This window comes from Oncorhynchus kisutch, linkage group LG16, assembly GCF_002021735.2.
Source record: "Oncorhynchus kisutch isolate 150728-3 linkage group LG16, Okis_V2, whole genome shotgun sequence".
Classification (NCBI taxonomy): domain Eukaryota; kingdom Metazoa; phylum Chordata; class Actinopteri; order Salmoniformes; family Salmonidae; genus Oncorhynchus; species Oncorhynchus kisutch.
In genome coordinates this window covers 18170012-18186681 of record NC_034189.2, presented here as the reverse complement: position 1 = coordinate 18186681, position 16670 = coordinate 18170012, and the positions used below count along the sequence as shown (strand labels likewise).

Genomic DNA, 16670 nt, shown 5'->3' with positions numbered 1-16670 from the left:
TGTCTCGGAGCTCTACGGACAATTATTTCGACCTCAGGGCTTGGTTTTTGCTCTGACATGCACTGTCAACTGTGGGACCTTATATAGATGGGTGTGTGCCTTTCCAAATCATGTTCAATCCATTGAATTTACCACAGGTGGACTTCAATCAAGTTATAGAAACATCTCAAGGATGATCAAACATGCACCTGAACTCAATTTCGAGTCTCATAGCAAAGGGTCTGAATAGTTATATAAATAAGGCATTTATTTTTTATATATTTGCAAAAATGTCTACCAAACCTGTTTTCGCCATGTCATAATGGGGTATTGTGTGTAGATTGACGAGGAAAGGTTTTTATGTAATCCATTTTAGAATAAGGCTGTAACGTAACAAAATGTGGAAAAAGGGAAGAGGTCTAAATTCTTTCCGAATGCACTGTACACAGCAGAGTAGTACACTATATAGAGAATTAGGGTGCCATGTTGGACGTAGCCAGAGAGAAAGCTACTCTTTGACCACCGCTTCCTACCCACAACACACACAGCTTGCCTGTGTTGAATGACCCCAGAGGTTTAGTCCGTGTGGTGAAACACATAATTGTTGATGACTCATCATGTGGTGATGGCTTCCAGTTTATGTTTGTGCCTCTCCTCCAATCAAATCACAGCTATCTGCATCCTGCCGTGTCTGAACGGCGGGCGGTGCGCGGCACCCTACCAGTGCGAGTGTCCCACGGGCTGGACAGGGACGCGCTGTCACAGTGGTAAGTATGTGAGAGTGTGTCACAGCGGTGGGTGTGTATGTGTTGTCTTAATTTTGTCGGTGAGGAGTGTGTGTTTGTTTGTTTGTTTCACAGTGGTGAGTGAGTGTGTGTGTGGTTCAGTGAGTGTGTGTGAGGAGCTCATTGATGTGAGACACAGATGTATCCTTAATGTATTACCTCCTGAGAGGGTTTCCACTTTGTGACTACAATATAAGCATACTTACCTACAGTAGGGGCCTAGCTTGTGTGGAATGCTGAATAGGACTTTTGTAAGGAACATATTATCTTGTGGCCTCTAGGGAGATGGGAGATGGGGACGTCACCAGGTTGTCACTGATGAAAGCAGTGGAGCAAAAAGCATTAAACAAAGCTTTTGAAATAGGATTTTAAAAATGAAGCTGCAGATATTTTAGGAAGTTATCTTACTGTGAGCTGTCCCAAAACTACTTCAGTTACCAGATAACTTTGAGTTTTCTTAAAACACTTTTTCTTAAAAGAAGTAATAGGAGTTTTTTCCCCCCACACCTCATAGTTAGGATGTAGCTGCTTAGAATGAATACAGTATTGTGTTCTAGGCTGGTGATGATTTGTCAGACTACAGAGCATTGAAGCTGTAAAACCGAGAATAACCACAAAATCAGAAGACATTGCAGCCCGTTACTCCCACTGACCTTAGTCAATAGCGCCTGATAAATTATAGGGCAACAATGTTATTGAGAGCAGTAGCAACATATTTGCAGTTCTCCATGCTAACGTTATATTTCAGAAAAACACTGCAGTAGAAAGGATTATCTACGCATAACGAACAGCTCATTTTATAGACCCAAGATGCTACACCACAGAACAATCTGAAAATCGTCTCTCGGCAAGTCCAGCCCACTCATTATCTCAGCCAATCATGGCTAGTGGGAAGGTTCTTGTCTTTCTCTTTGGCTAAACCAAATAGGCTCATAATTTAACAACTTTATTCGTATTTACAGATGGCATAAACGTTTGGAGAAGGCATTTCTGCCAAAAAACGCATTTTGAAAAAAAAAAAATTCAACTGGCTCTCCTGTGAAGTCGTGACTTGTGACATCTGCCTAGTTTCCTGAATCAAGTCACATATGGACAGGAGTGCAGGAGGATTTTTTTAAGTGACATCAGGGAGAGAATGAATGATCCGAGGTACTTATCCATCCATTCCTGTGTCAGCGTGCGTCATACTGTAGACTACTGTTGCCGTAGTAATGCACGTCTGTGACAACCGAGCGCTTGCAGTGACAGGCAAGTCCAAAGTCCAAAGCAACCACTACTATCATCGTAGAAGCATGGACTGAAACATGACCCTTTCCTATAGACAGACTACCTCTTGGATTGTTAGGCATACTGTTCAATTCAATTCCATACAACTTTATTAATCCCCGAAGGGCAGTTAGAAGGGCCTCGTCAGTGCGTGGCGACAACATGATGTCTACTGTACAGTATGCCAGTGTGCTTTTGTTCTCTCAGACATGATGACGTCATTTGTTGACTCAGTAATACTGAAACAAAGCCACTACCTTTCTTCTCTTTTTCTGTTCAATCCTTTTTTTTTTCTTCTGTTCAATCATGTCCTGTTTGAACTAAATGTTTATCTGCATTTCAGGAGAATATAGATGTGGAAAACACCGTTTTGATAGTGTTTCCCTAGAAAAAGGGTGAGACCAAGTTATTCTGCCCAGAGGGAGGACCACATTGCCAGTTCGCTTGAGTAACCAAGGGTTCTACCAGGAAACATCTGTTATTATGAGGAAGTCCTGTAGATGAGATTCTGACCCTTACTGAAAGTGTGGGTGTGTGTCCACACCTTCTCCCTGTTACTCATTTAGTCAAAGGCAGGGGCGCAACTTTCACGTTCTGAAATTGCATTTTTGTCCCCACCCAGTTTTATAATTGGAAAGTGATTCAAAACGAGGCAACAGTGTGCTTTAGGACCATGCAGACGCCTCCGAGCGGTCGGGTAGGCTGTCTGGAGTAAAAATATAATTATGTCCCAACCACTTCTAAAACCAAAGTTGCTCTCCTGGTCAAAGGCAATAACTGCCTCAGCCTTAGGATAGTTCTTGGTCAGGTGCATGCAAAGCTGATAGAGTGTGTATGTGGTGTGTGTGTGTGTATATATACAGTGCCTTGCGAAAGTATTCCGCCCCCTTGAACTTTGCGACCTTTTGCCACATTTCAGGCTTCAAACATAAAGATATAAAACTGTATTTTTTGTGAAGAATCAACAACAAGTGGGACACAATCATGAAGTGGAACGACATTTATTGGATATTTCAAACTTTTTTAACAAATCAAAAACTGAAAAATTGGGCGTGCAAAATTATTCAGCCCCCTTAAGTTAATACTTTGTAGCGCCACCTTTTACAGCTGTAAGTCGCTTGGGGTATGTCTCTATCAGTTTTGCACATCGAGAGACTGACATTTTTTCCCATTCCTCCTTGCAAAACAGCTCGAGCTCAGTGAGGTTGGATGGAGAGCATTTGTGAACAGCAGTTTTCAGTTCTTTCCACAGATTCTCGATTGGATTCAGGTCTGGACTTTGACTTGGCCATTCTAACACCTGGATATGTTTATTTTTGAACCATTCCATTGTAAATTTTGCTTTATGTTTTGTATCATTGTCTTGTTGGAAGACAAATCTCCGTCCCAGTCTCAGGTCTTTTGCAGACTCCATCAGGTTTTCTTCCAGAATGGTCCTGTATTTGGCTCCATCCATCTTCCCATCAATTTTAACCATCTTCCCTGTCTCTGCTGAAGAAAAGCAGGCCCAAACCATGATGCTGCCACCACCATGTTTGACAGTGGGGATGGTGTGTTCAGGGTGATGAGCTGTGTTGCTTTTACGCCAAACATAACATTTTGCATTGTTGCCAAAAAGTTCAATTTTGGTTTCATCTGACCAGAGCACCTTCTTCCACATGTTTGGTGTGTCTCCCAGGTGGCTTGTGGCAAACTTTAAACAACACTTTTTATGGATATCTTTAAGAAATGGCTTTCTTCTTGCCACTCTTCCATAAAGGCCAGATTTGTGCAATATACGACTGATTGTTGTCCTATGGACAGAGTCTCCCACCTCAGCTGTAGATCTCTGCAGTTCATCCAGAGTGATCATGGGCCTCTTGGCTGCATCTCTGATCAGTCTTCTCCTTGTATGAGCTGAAAGTTTAGAGGGACGGCCAGGTCTTGGTAGATTTGCAGTGGTCTGATACTCCTTCCATTTCAATATTATCGCTTGCACAGTGCTCCTTGGGATGTTTAAAGCTTGGGAAATCTTTTTGTATCCAAATCCGGCTTTAAACTTCTTCACAACAGTATCTCGGACCTGCCTGGTGTGTTCCTTGTTCTTCATGATGCTCTCTGCGCTTTTAACGGACCTATGAGACTATCACAGTGCAGGTGCATTTATACGGAGACTTGATTACACACAGGTGGATTGTATTTATCATCATTAGTCATTTAGGTCAACATTGGATTATTCAGAGATCCTCACTGAACTTCTGGAGAGAGTTTGCTGCACTGAAAGTAAAGGGGCTGAATAATTTTGCACGCCCAATTTTTCAGTTTTTGATTTGTTAGAAAAGTTTGAAATATCCAATAAATGTCGTTCCACTTCATGATTGTGTCCCACTTGTTGTTGATTCTTCACAAAAAAATACAGTTTTTTATCTTTATGTTTGAAGCCTGAAATGTCGCAAAAGGTCGCAAAGTTCAAGGGGGCCGAATACTTTCGCAAGGCACTGTATATATGTGTTGAATGGTTTACGGTTTTATTGACAGTGTGTGTTTTCACAGCGGTGTGCTCGTCGTCCTGTCTGAACGGTGGGAGGTGCATCAGGCCTAACAGGTGTCACTGCAGTCTAGGGTGGAGCGGGCACGACTGCTCTAGGTGACAAACCACACACACACACACACACACTACCAGACCAACCAGTACTACCAGACCACCAGGTACTACCAGACCACTCTGTACTACCAGACCACTCTGTACTACCAGACCACCAGGTACTACCAGACCACTCTGTACTACCAGACCACCCTGTACTACCAGACCACTCTGTACTACCAGACCACCAGGTACTACCAGACCACTCTGTACTACCAGACCAGTCTGTACTACCAGACCACTCTGTACTACCAGACCACCAGGTACTACCAGACCACTCTGTACTACCAGACCATTCTGTACTACCAGACCACTCTGTACTACCAGACCACTCTGTACTACCAGACCACCAGGTACTACCAGACCACTCTGTACTACCAGACCACCAGGTACTACCAGACCACTCTGTACTACTAGATCACCTACTACTACCAGACCGCCAGGTACTACCAGACCACCAGGTACTACCAGATCACCAGGTACTACCAGACCACTCTGTACTACTAGACCACTCTGTACTACCAGACCACTCTGTACTACCAAACCACCAGGTACTACCAGACCACCAGGTACTACCAGACCACTCTGTACTACCAGACCATCAGGTACTACCAGACCACCAGGTACTACCAGACCACCAGGTACTACCAGACCACTCTGTACTACCAGACCACTCTACACTACCAGACTACTATGTACTATCAGACCACTATCTACTACCAGACCACCAGGTACTACCAGACCACTATCTACTACCAGACCACCAGGTATTACGAGACCACCAGGTACTACCAGACCACTCTGTACTACCAGATCACTCTGTACTACCAGACCACCAGGTACTACCAGACCACCAGGTACTACCAGACCACTCTGTACTACCAGACCACCAGGTACTACCAGACCACCAGGTACTACCAGACCACTCCGTACTACCAGACCACCAGGTACTACCAGACCACTCTGTACTACCAGACCAGTCTGTACTACCAGACCACTCTGTACTACCAGACCACTCTGTACTACCAGACCAGTCTGTACTACCAGACCACTCTGTACTACCAGACCACTCTGTACTACCAGACCAGTCTGTACTACCAGACCACTCTGTACTACCAGACCACTCTGTACTACCAGACCAGTCTGTACTACCAGACCACTCTGTACTACCAGACCACCAGGTACTACCAGACCGCATAGTACTGCTTGATCATACACAGATCAAAATATGTCAGGAACATCTCTAGTCAGGAATGGCAAATCATAACATTAATAATGCTCATAAGGAAATAATTATCTCTCCTCTCTTCCCCTTATCCTGAATGAGGCCTAGTTTGTGTCTGTGTCATCATTTGAAAGAAACCCTAGTACAGCAATACAAAGTGACCTACTATACAATCTCTCTGTAATGTGAGGCACACTCACCAGACCTAGGCACAAACAATATTTGAAATAATTGAAAATACTTTACCGGCAGTGCTTGATTGAGCATGCCTGGCATAATCAACCAATAGAATAGTCCCAAAACTGCAAACCCGCCCATGGCACTATTGGCAGGCTAGAGCAGACACTCAAAGTATGTTGTAAGGTTTCATGTAGTATTTGAACCCAGGTCTGTGTCTCAGCTCAGCTCTCCCTCTCTGTCTGTTAGAGTTGGGCCAAGGTATGGCTGGACAGAGAGGTTCAGTACTAACTGGGCACATACGGTGCATTCTGACATTATTCAGACCTCTTCCATTTTTTCACATTTTGATACTTTACAGCCTTATTCTAAAATGGATTAAATAAAATAAAAATCCTCATTATCAACCTATAATGACAATAACCTATAATGACGAAGCGGAAACAGGTTTTAAGATTTTTTTAGCAAATTTCATACAAATAAAAATCAGAACCTTATTTACACAAGCTCAGGTCCATCCTGTTTCCATTGATCATCTTTGAGATGTTTTTACAACTAGATTGGAGTCCACCTGTCGTAAATTAAGTTGATTTTACATGATTTGGAAAGGCACACACCTGCCTATATACAGTAAGGTCCCACAGTTGACAGTACATGTCAGAGCAAACACTAAGTCATGAGGTCGAAGGAATTGTCGGTAGAGCTCCGAGACAAAATTGTGTCGAGGCACCGATATAGGGAAGGGTAACAAAACATTTCTGCAGCATTGAAGGTTCCCAAGAACACAGTGGCCTCCATCATTCTTAAATGGAAGAAGTCTGGAATCACCAAGACTCTTCTTAGAGCTGTCCGCCCGGCCAAACTGAGCAATCGGTGGAGAAGAGCCTTGATCAGGGAGGTGACCAAGAACCCGATGGTCACTCTGATAGAGCTCCAGAGTTCCTCTGTGCAAATGAGAGAACCTTCCAGAAGGACAACCATCTCAGCTGCACTCCACCAATCAGGCTTTCATGGTAGAGTGGGTACACGGAAGCCACTCCTGAGTAAGAGGCACATGACAGCCCGCTTGGAGTTTGCCAAACGACACCTAAAGGACTCAGTCCATTAGAAACAAGATTCTCTGGTCTGATGAAACCAAGATTGAACTCTTTGGCCTGAATTCCAAGCGTCACTTCTAGAGGAAACCTGGCACCATCCCTACGGTAAAGCATGGTGGTGGCAGCATCATGCTGTGGGGATGTTTTTCAGTGGCAGGGACTGGGAGACAAGTCAGGATCGAGGGAAAGATAAAACGGAGCAGAGTACAGAGAGATCCTTTATGAAAACCTGCTCCAGAGCGCTCATGACCTCAGACATAAGCGAAGGTTAACATTCCAACAGGACAACGACCCTAAGCACACAGGCAAGACAATGCAGGAGTGGCTTCGGGACAAGTCTCTAAATGTCCTTGCCTGGCTCAGCCAGAGCCCGGACTTGAACCCGATCAAACATATCTAGAGATAGCTGTGCAGCAACGTTTCAACCAACCTGACAGAGCTTGAGAGGATCTGCAGAGAAGAATGGGAGAAACTCCCCAAATACAAATGTGCCATGCTTGTAGCGTCATACCCAAGAAGACTCAAGGCTATAACCGCTGCCAAAGGTGCTTCAACAAAGTACTGAGTAAAGGGTCTGGATACTTATGTAAATGTGATATTTCAGTTTTATATATATATATATACAGTGCCTTGCGAAAGTATTCGGCCCCCTTGAACTTTGCGACCTTTTGCCACATTTCAGGCTTCAAACATAAAGATATAAAACTGTATTTTTTTGTGAAGAATCAACAACAAGTGGGACACAATCATGAAGTGGAACGACATTTATTGGATATTTCAAACTTTTTTAACAAATCAAAAACTGAAAAATTGGGCGTGCAAAATTATTCAGCCCCTTTACTTTCAGTGCAGCAAACTCTCTCCAGAAGTTCAGTGAGGATCTCTGAATGATCCAATGTTGACCTAAATGACTAATGATGATAAATACAATCCACCTGTGTGTAATCAAGTCTCCGTATAAATGCACCTGCACTGTGATAGTCTCAGAGGTCCGTTAAAAGCGCAGAGAGCATCATGAAGAACAAGGAACACACCAGGCAGGTCCGAGATACTGTTGTGAAGAAGTTTAAAGCCGGATTTGGATACAAAAAGATTTCCCAAGCTTTAAACATCCCAAGGAGCACTGTGCAAGCGATAATATTGAAATGGAAGGAGTATCAGACCACTGCAAATCTACCAAGACCTGGCCGTCCCTCTAAACTTTCAGCTCATACAAGGAGAAGACTGATCAGAGATGCAGCCAAGAGGCCCATGATCACTCTGGATGAACTGCAGAGATCTACAGCTGAGGTGGGAGACTCTGTCCATAGGACAACAATCAGTCGTATATTGCACAAATCTGGCCTTTATGGAAGAGTGGCAAGAAGAAAGCCATTTCTTAAAGATATCCATAAAAAGTGCCGTTTAAAGTTTGCCACAAGCCACCTAGGAGACACAACAAACATGTGGAAGAAGGTGCTCTGGTCAGATGAAACCAAAATTGAACTTTTTGGCAACAATGCAAAACGTTATGTTTGGCGTAAAAGCAACACAGCTCATCACGCTGAACACACCATCCCCACTGTCAAACATGGTGGTGGCAGCATCATGGTTTGGGCCTGCTTTTCTTCAGCAGGGACAGGGAAGATGGTTAAAATTGATGGGAAGATGGATGGAGCCAAATACAGGACCATTCTGGAAGAAAACCTGATGGAGTCTGCAAAAGACCTGAGACTGGGACGGAGATTTGTCTTCCAACAAGACACTGATCCAAAACATAAAGCAAAATCTACAATGGAATGGTTCAAAAATAAACATATCCAGGTGTTAGAATGGCCAAGTCAAAGTCCAGACCTGAATCCAAACGAGAATCTGTGGAAAGAACTGAAAACTGCTGTTCACAAATGCTCTCCATCCAACCTCACTGAGCTCGAGCTGTTTTGCAAGGAGGAATGGGAAAAAAATTCTGTCTCTCGATGTGCAAAACTGATAGAGACATACCCCAAGCGACTTACAGCTGTAATCGCAGCAAAAGGTGGCGCTACAAAGTATTAACTTAAGGGGGCTGAATACTTTTGCACGCCCAATTTTTCAGTTTTTGATTTGTTAAAAAAGTTTGAAATATCCAATAAATGTCGTTCCACTTCATGATTGTGTCCCACTTGTTGTTGATTCTTCACAAAAAAATACAGTTTTATATCTTTATGTTTGAAGCCTGAAATGTGGCAAAAGGTCGCAAAGTTCAAGGGGGCCGAATACTTTCGCAAGGCACTGTATATATGGTCTGTATATATATATATACATGTGCAAAAATGTGTAAAAAAACATTTATTTTTATTTTGTCATTATAGGGCATTGTGTGTAGATTGATGAGGGGAAATAACAATTGAATACATTTTAGAATAAGGCTGTACATAACAAAATGTGGAAAAGGTTAAAGGGTCTGAATACTTTCCGAATGCCCTGTATCTGATTAAATGGGAAGATGTACAGTATCTGGCTGACATGCCACTCTAACAGAGAAAGCTAATCTGACTGAACATCTAGGTAAAGATAATGTCATAAATGTATTTTCCAGGTGAAAACTAATTCCAATGTACTGCTAAACTCAAGGCTGACAGATATAACGGAATGAGAAAACCTCTCTCTCACTTCTGGTTGGACTCTGCAGAAAACCATTTGGCTATGAGCCACACTGCAGGGCTATCCATCCATTGTGATGACACTTTTTTGTTGTTGTTGCCTACTCTCTCACTGGGAAAACAGCCAACTGGGCTTGTTCAAACCCCAACAGTCAGATGAAAACAGGCAGGCACCGAGTAGTTTATAACTACGGGACTAATGGCAATGTTTTCTACGTTTAAAATATCAAGCCATAAATAAAAGGTTTTGAAAATGACAAATGATTTAGTCTAATAGTCTTTTTCATTTTCTCTCAACTTTACAGGAAAAGGAAAACAGGATATTATAATATTTAAGACCATTCAACGTGAAAGAAGATTTCGCTCTCCGTGAAGGGAATTGTGTGTAATTATTTCATAAATGTAAACCATGAATTCTGTCCCCCACCCCTCCCAGGGAAACAAAAACAGATACATTTTGTAAAATAAAGCTGTATTTTTCTCATATAGAAAATGAACAGTATTAAATATGCTGCTATACTGGTATGATGTGTAAAAACGATGTGATTGTCCAATGTATATGTGTAAACTATCCTCACGTTTTTATTAAAGCATAAAATACAACTGAATCGGTTCCATTCACTCCAACTGTATCTTCCTCAATGTTTTTCAGAGCCAAGCCTATGTGAGCAAGTGAATGGCATCAGATTGCTATATCGTATGATTAGCTGAACACCTAAGTGTTTGCGAGATCTGGCAGGCGTCTGCATTGTAGTTGGGCTGGAACGCCACTAGTACCTCATCTCTGCTGTTGGGTGTTGTGACGCTAAAGCATGTCTGGTGCCGGCAGTGGGTCTCTCCATGCCTTTACTATAGTTCCCTAATGATCCTTCTAGAATCAGTGTACCAGCAGCGTACCACCCTGCAGCAGTTTGAAGCTAAGCAAGGTTGATCATGGTTGGTCCCTGGATGGGAGACCAGATGCTGCTGGAAGTTGTGTTGGAGGGCCAGGAGGAGGAACCCTTTCCTCCGGTCTAAAATAATATCACAGTAATTGAGGACATTGCCTTGTGTCGGGTGCTGTCTTTTGGATGGGATGTTAAAATTGTGTCCGGACTCTCTGTGGTCACTAAAGATCCCATGGCACGTATTGTAAGAGTAGGGGTGTTAACCCTGGTGTCCTGCTTAAATTCCCAGTCTGGCTCATATACCATTGTCACCTAATCATCCCCAACTTCTTAAAGCACTATGAATATTTTATTTAACCTAGTAAGTTGACAGATCCTAATTTACAGCAAGGCAGTGCCTTGATCATCCCCTAGGTCATTGCTGTAAATTAGGATCTGTTCTGTCAATTTACCGGGTTAAATAAAATATTCATAGTGCTTTAAGATGGATGTTGCTTTAGATTGTGTCTTAGGACTCTATTCAACCAGATCTGCATAGAGGTGGTTTTGGCTTGGAGGTGGAACTGCATTAGAGCTGCAAAATCTACATGAGGTTCCTGGCATTATACCTAATGGGGACATTGCCATTGGCTGCACAGCATCACATTAAGTGAAATCCAAATGCAGCCTTGTTTACAAATTCAAACACCGCAATGTGAGATGTAGGCTAATTTACACCTCAATGAGGATGAGAAATCCTCATTTCACTTACTATGTGCATAATTTCTATATAGCCTACGCTTTTTCATTCTGAAAGTCTAACACGACTGGGATGGGTGTGGCGTCGTGACAACGACTAAGACGGCTCCAATGCAGTTACACCTCAGACGCCAGCTATGCGGGTGTCGGCTATCGCTTGATCTGAATCCTTTACTGTAGTTACTACATGATGCTTTAGAATGTATAGCATCTTAGACTACACATTTAAGCTATATTTTCATACCTACTAAATCTAGATAAACATTAGGCTATAAAACACAACATGCAAATGGGATGCTCAATTCTAGTCTAGAAAGTTAAATATAGTTTACTACTGCGCCATGAAGAGTAGTGCAACCCTAGTACATTAACTCATCCCCCCAAAAAAAAGATTTAGGGAACTCATACCAGACGTCAGCATTCATCTTAATTTATTGAATCCACCCACTTCGACAGAACATTCAAAATCCCAACAGCATTGCTCTAATATATAAAAATACAGTCAAATATTATGGTCCTTTTTAAAAATGGAGATAAACTCCTGACCTGAATAAGAACGACTAATACACTGGAGGATTTAGTGGCATGGTTTGGTATTAACATTTAATAACAATTTAAAAAATAATAATAATTGAATTAAAACAATGTTTTGTTGTACATATGGTGGAATCTGTCCTTCGAGAGGGAATTGGGACTATAGTGGAATTATTCCTTCAAGGGGGAGTTCGGTCTAAAGACAGTTGGTTGGTGGTGGCGTTTGTACAGCGTCAGTGCAGATGTGCGTGTCAGCCTCTTCCTCATGACCTCAGAGTGTTGACCTTCTCCTCCAGTTTGGCTTCGTTGGACCCAGAGAAATCATCCACCTGGGAACGACACCACAGGGAATTTTAATATCACTTTCAATGTACCACAATTACATTCAATAACAGGCTAGTACAGCGGCACAGCCGACTGTTATACTAGATATAATACAGTCTTTACCCCGAGAGGGAAATCAACCAGAAGTTGTTACTCCTTTTATTATTTAGAAAAAAGGAAGACAAAATACCCACCTTTTTCTCATTCTTGTAGAAATGGAACGTCGGCATGCATTTGATGTCACAGTGTTTGGCCACATCCTATAGGAGGAGGCAGAGTGAAGGGTGTTTAAAACGTAGACTAAACAAGCAATATATCATGACAGATCAACCAATAGAGGCCAAGTCTTTGATCGCTGCATCCTCTGAAGATGGAGAGGGTCAGTTCATGGCTTGAGCGGAGAGAGATGGGTCAGAGGATGGTAGATAACGGTGACGGAGTCTGCTGATGATCTTGTAGCTACTGGACTTCTCTTCCACTCTGTGTAGCAGACACTTGGCTGATGCTTCATCAGGTCTGGGCGCCAGAAAGATCGCCACTCACAGTTCAGAATAGTAGCCAGTCGTCCTCACTACGTGGCCTCTGCATTCCTCTACTGCATCTCCCATTCCTCTCAAATCCCTGTTGTACATTTATTTTTATGGCTATCAGAAGCCATGCTAAAAAGGTACAATAGTAGTGTAAATAAACAGGCTCCCTCTATTAAAAGCACATTGATGTGGTTGAGTGTCACCCAGTAAGGAACGCCTTAGTTCTGCAGGACAGGTTTGTCCTAACTGACTGGGCAAATCGCCTCAAGCCTTCTGTAATAATATACTAGGGAAAAGCAGGTTTTGGAACCCCCCTCCGTACACCCAGCCACACAGTAGTCTACATACTATATGACCCAACACAGACAGCTGAGATGACTGACTCATGGGTTCAACCCAGTGTCTGGACTGTACAAAAACACACGAAGCCACTTCCCGTAGCCACAGCAACCCCAGCTCAATGCAACAAAGTCACAATTGGATAGTAACCTTTCACCTGAAAACTGCCGGCCAGCCAGACAGCCGGCTCGTCTACTGACCCCACTTTCCTAACCAAAGTATTCTCTCGAGTCTTGTACTTCAAGAGATAGCCTCGTGGTGTTTCCCAATAGATCTACATACATGAGGTCTAGTCAATGTTAGGCAAACCATCCATCTTTACAAAGAGTGTTCTGTATTCAGATGCACCAACTGGACGGTGTGTACTAATTCACAGAAAATCTGATAACGTCCCAATTCATCACTTCAACCTCCAGTACATAATGCTCAAGCACTTTCAACAAGAGCTATTAACAGTTGTTCAATGTTTGTGGAACACACACACACACAATTGACTCACCGCTGCCTCGTCCACGTCCACCTTGAGGAAAACCACATTCTTGTTCTCTGGTTTTTCCGAAAGCCCCTGTAGAGGAGCAGAGCGCACAGGTTAAACGTCAAGGGTCAGCAAGGCAGCCCAAATGGGAAAACAGGCCTAGCAGTGTACTGCTGGCTAAACTAGGATTCCAAAATGATATTAGCTTCCCCAAAATCCCCAGGTTTTCCAGAAATCCTGGTTAGAAGATTCCCGGAACCGGAGGGGAGGGGGGAATCCAGAATCCTCCACTTGGGAATTTTGTAACCATTAACTCAACCAGATGAGTCAGACACAGCAGCTCATGTATCCACCTATCTATTATTGACCCAGAGACATACCATACAAGGGGTATTGATGGAGGACACACACCATAGGTTGATTCACATCTCCACTTGAATGCTACGTAATGTGAGTATTGACCCAGTTTTTCGTTTTAAATAGTATACGGCAAGGCCCTACTTCACAACCCTGCTCTGCCTCAGTGGGCTTATGACTGATCATCTCAGCATTGTTCATTAGCATTCTGTTTACAGTCTATATTAAGGGCTCTTCACTTGATAAGCGCAATGTTCCAAGTCCTAGGAGGCTTCCTCGACGGTTGCCAAGACGACATGGCCACCACAACACAGGCTACATCCTAAATGGCATCCTATTCCCTACATAGTATACTACTTTTGACCAGAGTCCTATGGGCCCTGGTCAGAAGTAGTGTACCATGTAGGGAATAGGGTTTGCGCAATGTTTTTTCTTCTTCCATAATATCTCTGGCTCAGACCAACCAACCCCTTCAGGTTCCCCCTACTTGGCATGAGGCCTCTCACAGGAGACCATCTGACAGCTACAGCTAGCAGGGTGCATCTTAACTAGACTAGGCACAACTGGGCCTGTATTCATAAAGCATCTCAGTGGGAGAGCTGATCTAGTAACAGATCCACCCTGTCCTTGTAATCACATTGATTATGATGTAAAAATGCAGAACTGATCCTTGCTCAGCACTCCAAGTCTAAGACGCTGTACGAATACAGGCCCTTAGAACAAGATCAGAAACTAAATCTGAAGAACCTTCCCGCGTGAGTAATGGTACAGCTCAGCTAGAGACGTTGAGTGTTGGACCACTCACTTTGAAGAAGGGTGCAATGTTCTTGCAGGGGCCGCACCAGGAGGCTGTGAAGTCTACTACCACCAGCTTGTCTCCTGCTTCCTTCAGGGCACTGAAGAAGGAATCCTACAGAACACATTATTAATTAACACATTGTCCAGCCACAATGAGAATGACAAACATAGAATATGTTATTGGCCATCAACAATGTCTGGTATCAGAAGAATATAATACTTTTTGGTTGATATGAACATGATAGTGGTTTATAGGACCTTGTTTTAGCGCCAACCTTAAGCCGTTTGAGGCTGGAACAGGACTTTGATAGACTATCAGACTATCACACACACACACACGATGATTGACAGGGGGCACGGTGTTGAAGCCACCATACCGCCAGCTTGGCCCTCCCTCACATTGTAAAAAATATGTAGGAAGCTATAGAAATGCATTTATTCATGTCTACATTTGTTTTTGACACATATATTATTACACACACCTAAATGCATACTTTCAAATGATATAATCTGAACTAAACATACATTCCTTAAAGTATGTTTTCAGATTACTAATGTTACTGTCCTTACTACAACAACTTAAATACCTATCATTTCTTCCTTTAAATACTGTAGAATTTCATTAATTCCTATGAAAGAGTTCCTACCGGGGAGTGCCAACATGGCCGACCAGTGGCTTCAAAACCTCTTAACGGACAATACATAACAGTAATCCAGGGTTTATACACATCACTGCCCGGGACTGATTCCATCTGCCTGACACTTAAAACATTGCAACCATGATGATGCAACACAACCACTAAAAGTCCAGGTTATCTGGAATTTACACATTAAATAGCTAAATACAACACTAACTGGGACGGTAGCGATTTAGCCAGAAAATTAGAGGAGATTGAAAACGTTTGCCTAGTCCAGATAAACCTAGCCAGTTAGTTGCATATTAGGAATGAACATTCGATGACAGGCGCAGCGGCGTGATCGTTATTAACGCTTCAAAACCCCCAAACTGAGTTGGATGATCAATCAAAAGAGCTATGCACGAAGCAAAAACATGTCTTACCTTATCTTCAATTTCGATAATCATGTTGATGGTGGTTTATTGGCGGTCTGTTACAACACAATACTAATCTCCTTTGACAGCAAGCGGCTTTCAGTGTGTGAAGTGACGCTGCCGGGTTTATAAAAGCCGCGCATAAGCCCTGCCCCTCGTGGGCGATCCACGAGCCAACTGCTTGACGGGGATGACAATAGAAATATTGTGCTTCAAGCAATGCAAATTATACATTTTCATATTTTGTGTGTAGATTAGGCTATTTCTCAAGACTTGGGTCATTCATATGCATTGAATACCTAAACATAGAATTTTCTGGAATGAATCAAAAGGGACCACAATTGGTTTGACTATATGAATGCTGCATATTGTGTAGGCAACATGTACAATAGTTTATTCCACAAATCACGGTGACTTGACAAATTCCTGGTTTACTACAGAACCAGCAGGGGATTGGTTGAGAGAACCTGTGAGTCAAGAAGCAGGGTCAAATAGCATTGGAGCTGAGAAAGTAATAGCACTGAACATTCAAATGGAATGAGAAAGTAATGTATTATGTGGATTGATGGACCAAAGTGATCTGAATGAATCAAATACATTGTAATATTCCCATCAGATTACATTTTTGGTATGAATCATGCTTTCCTTCCATGGTTATGTACATGACAGGCTCTCACCTTGGTCTTATTACAGAAACTAACATCTTGTCACCTGAACTCTACTGAAATTCAAATCAGTAACTAAAAATAAAGACGTCTCATTCATATCAAACAAAGGGATGTTGTAGACAACTAAGGAGAGATAGACCTTACACTATTGTTTTGGATCCACTCAATGACAGCATAGGAGCTTCAAAGCCCTGGG

At 42.7% G+C, this 16670-nt stretch overlaps 2 protein-coding genes across 3 annotated transcripts in view; one reads left to right on the top strand and one right to left on the bottom strand.

Moving 5' to 3' along the window:
- Window positions 1-10381, top strand: part of LOC109906225 (sushi, von Willebrand factor type A, EGF and pentraxin domain-containing protein 1) — a 155671-nt gene extending 145290 nt beyond the window's left edge. For both annotated transcript variants that reach the window (XM_031791921.1, XM_031791920.1), the window contains 3 exons: window positions 651-746; window positions 4563-4656; window positions 10079-10381. In XM_031791921.1, the coding sequence (XP_031647781.1) occupies window positions 651-746; window positions 4563-4656; window positions 10079-10109 (221 nt within the window). In that variant the 3' untranslated portion in view covers window positions 10110-10381. The remainder of the gene's footprint in view (window positions 1-650; window positions 747-4562; window positions 4657-10078) is intronic.
- A 1431-nt stretch (window positions 10382-11812) lies between these two features.
- On the bottom strand, window positions 11813-16180 carry LOC109906425 (thioredoxin). Its single transcript, XM_020504111.2, has 5 exons — window positions 15816-16180; window positions 14763-14867; window positions 13625-13690; window positions 12451-12516; window positions 11813-12261 (listed from the first exon to the last, which is right to left on the bottom strand). The coding sequence occupies exons 1-5, from the start codon at window positions 15837-15839 to the stop codon at window positions 12196-12198; spliced, it is 327 nt and encodes a 108-aa protein (XP_020359700.1). The 5' UTR covers window positions 15840-16180; the 3' UTR covers window positions 11813-12195.
- Between the last annotated feature and the right edge of the window lie 490 nt (window positions 16181-16670).

What these genes read in the sequence shown, in the direction of transcription:
- LOC109906425 (XM_020504111.2), bottom strand. Translation starts at nt 15,839, where the DNA reads ATGATTATCGAAATTGAAGATAAG. An exon ending in TGGACGTGGACGAGGCAGCG is followed by an intron (nt 12,517 to 13,624) that starts GTGAGTCAATTG and finishes CTCCTCCTATAG; the next exon opens with GATGTGGCCAAACACTGTGA. An exon ending in TCTACAAGAATGAGAAAAAG is followed by an intron (nt 12,262 to 12,450) that starts GTGGGTATTTTG and finishes TGTCGTTCCCAG; the next exon opens with GTGGATGATTTCTCTGGGTC.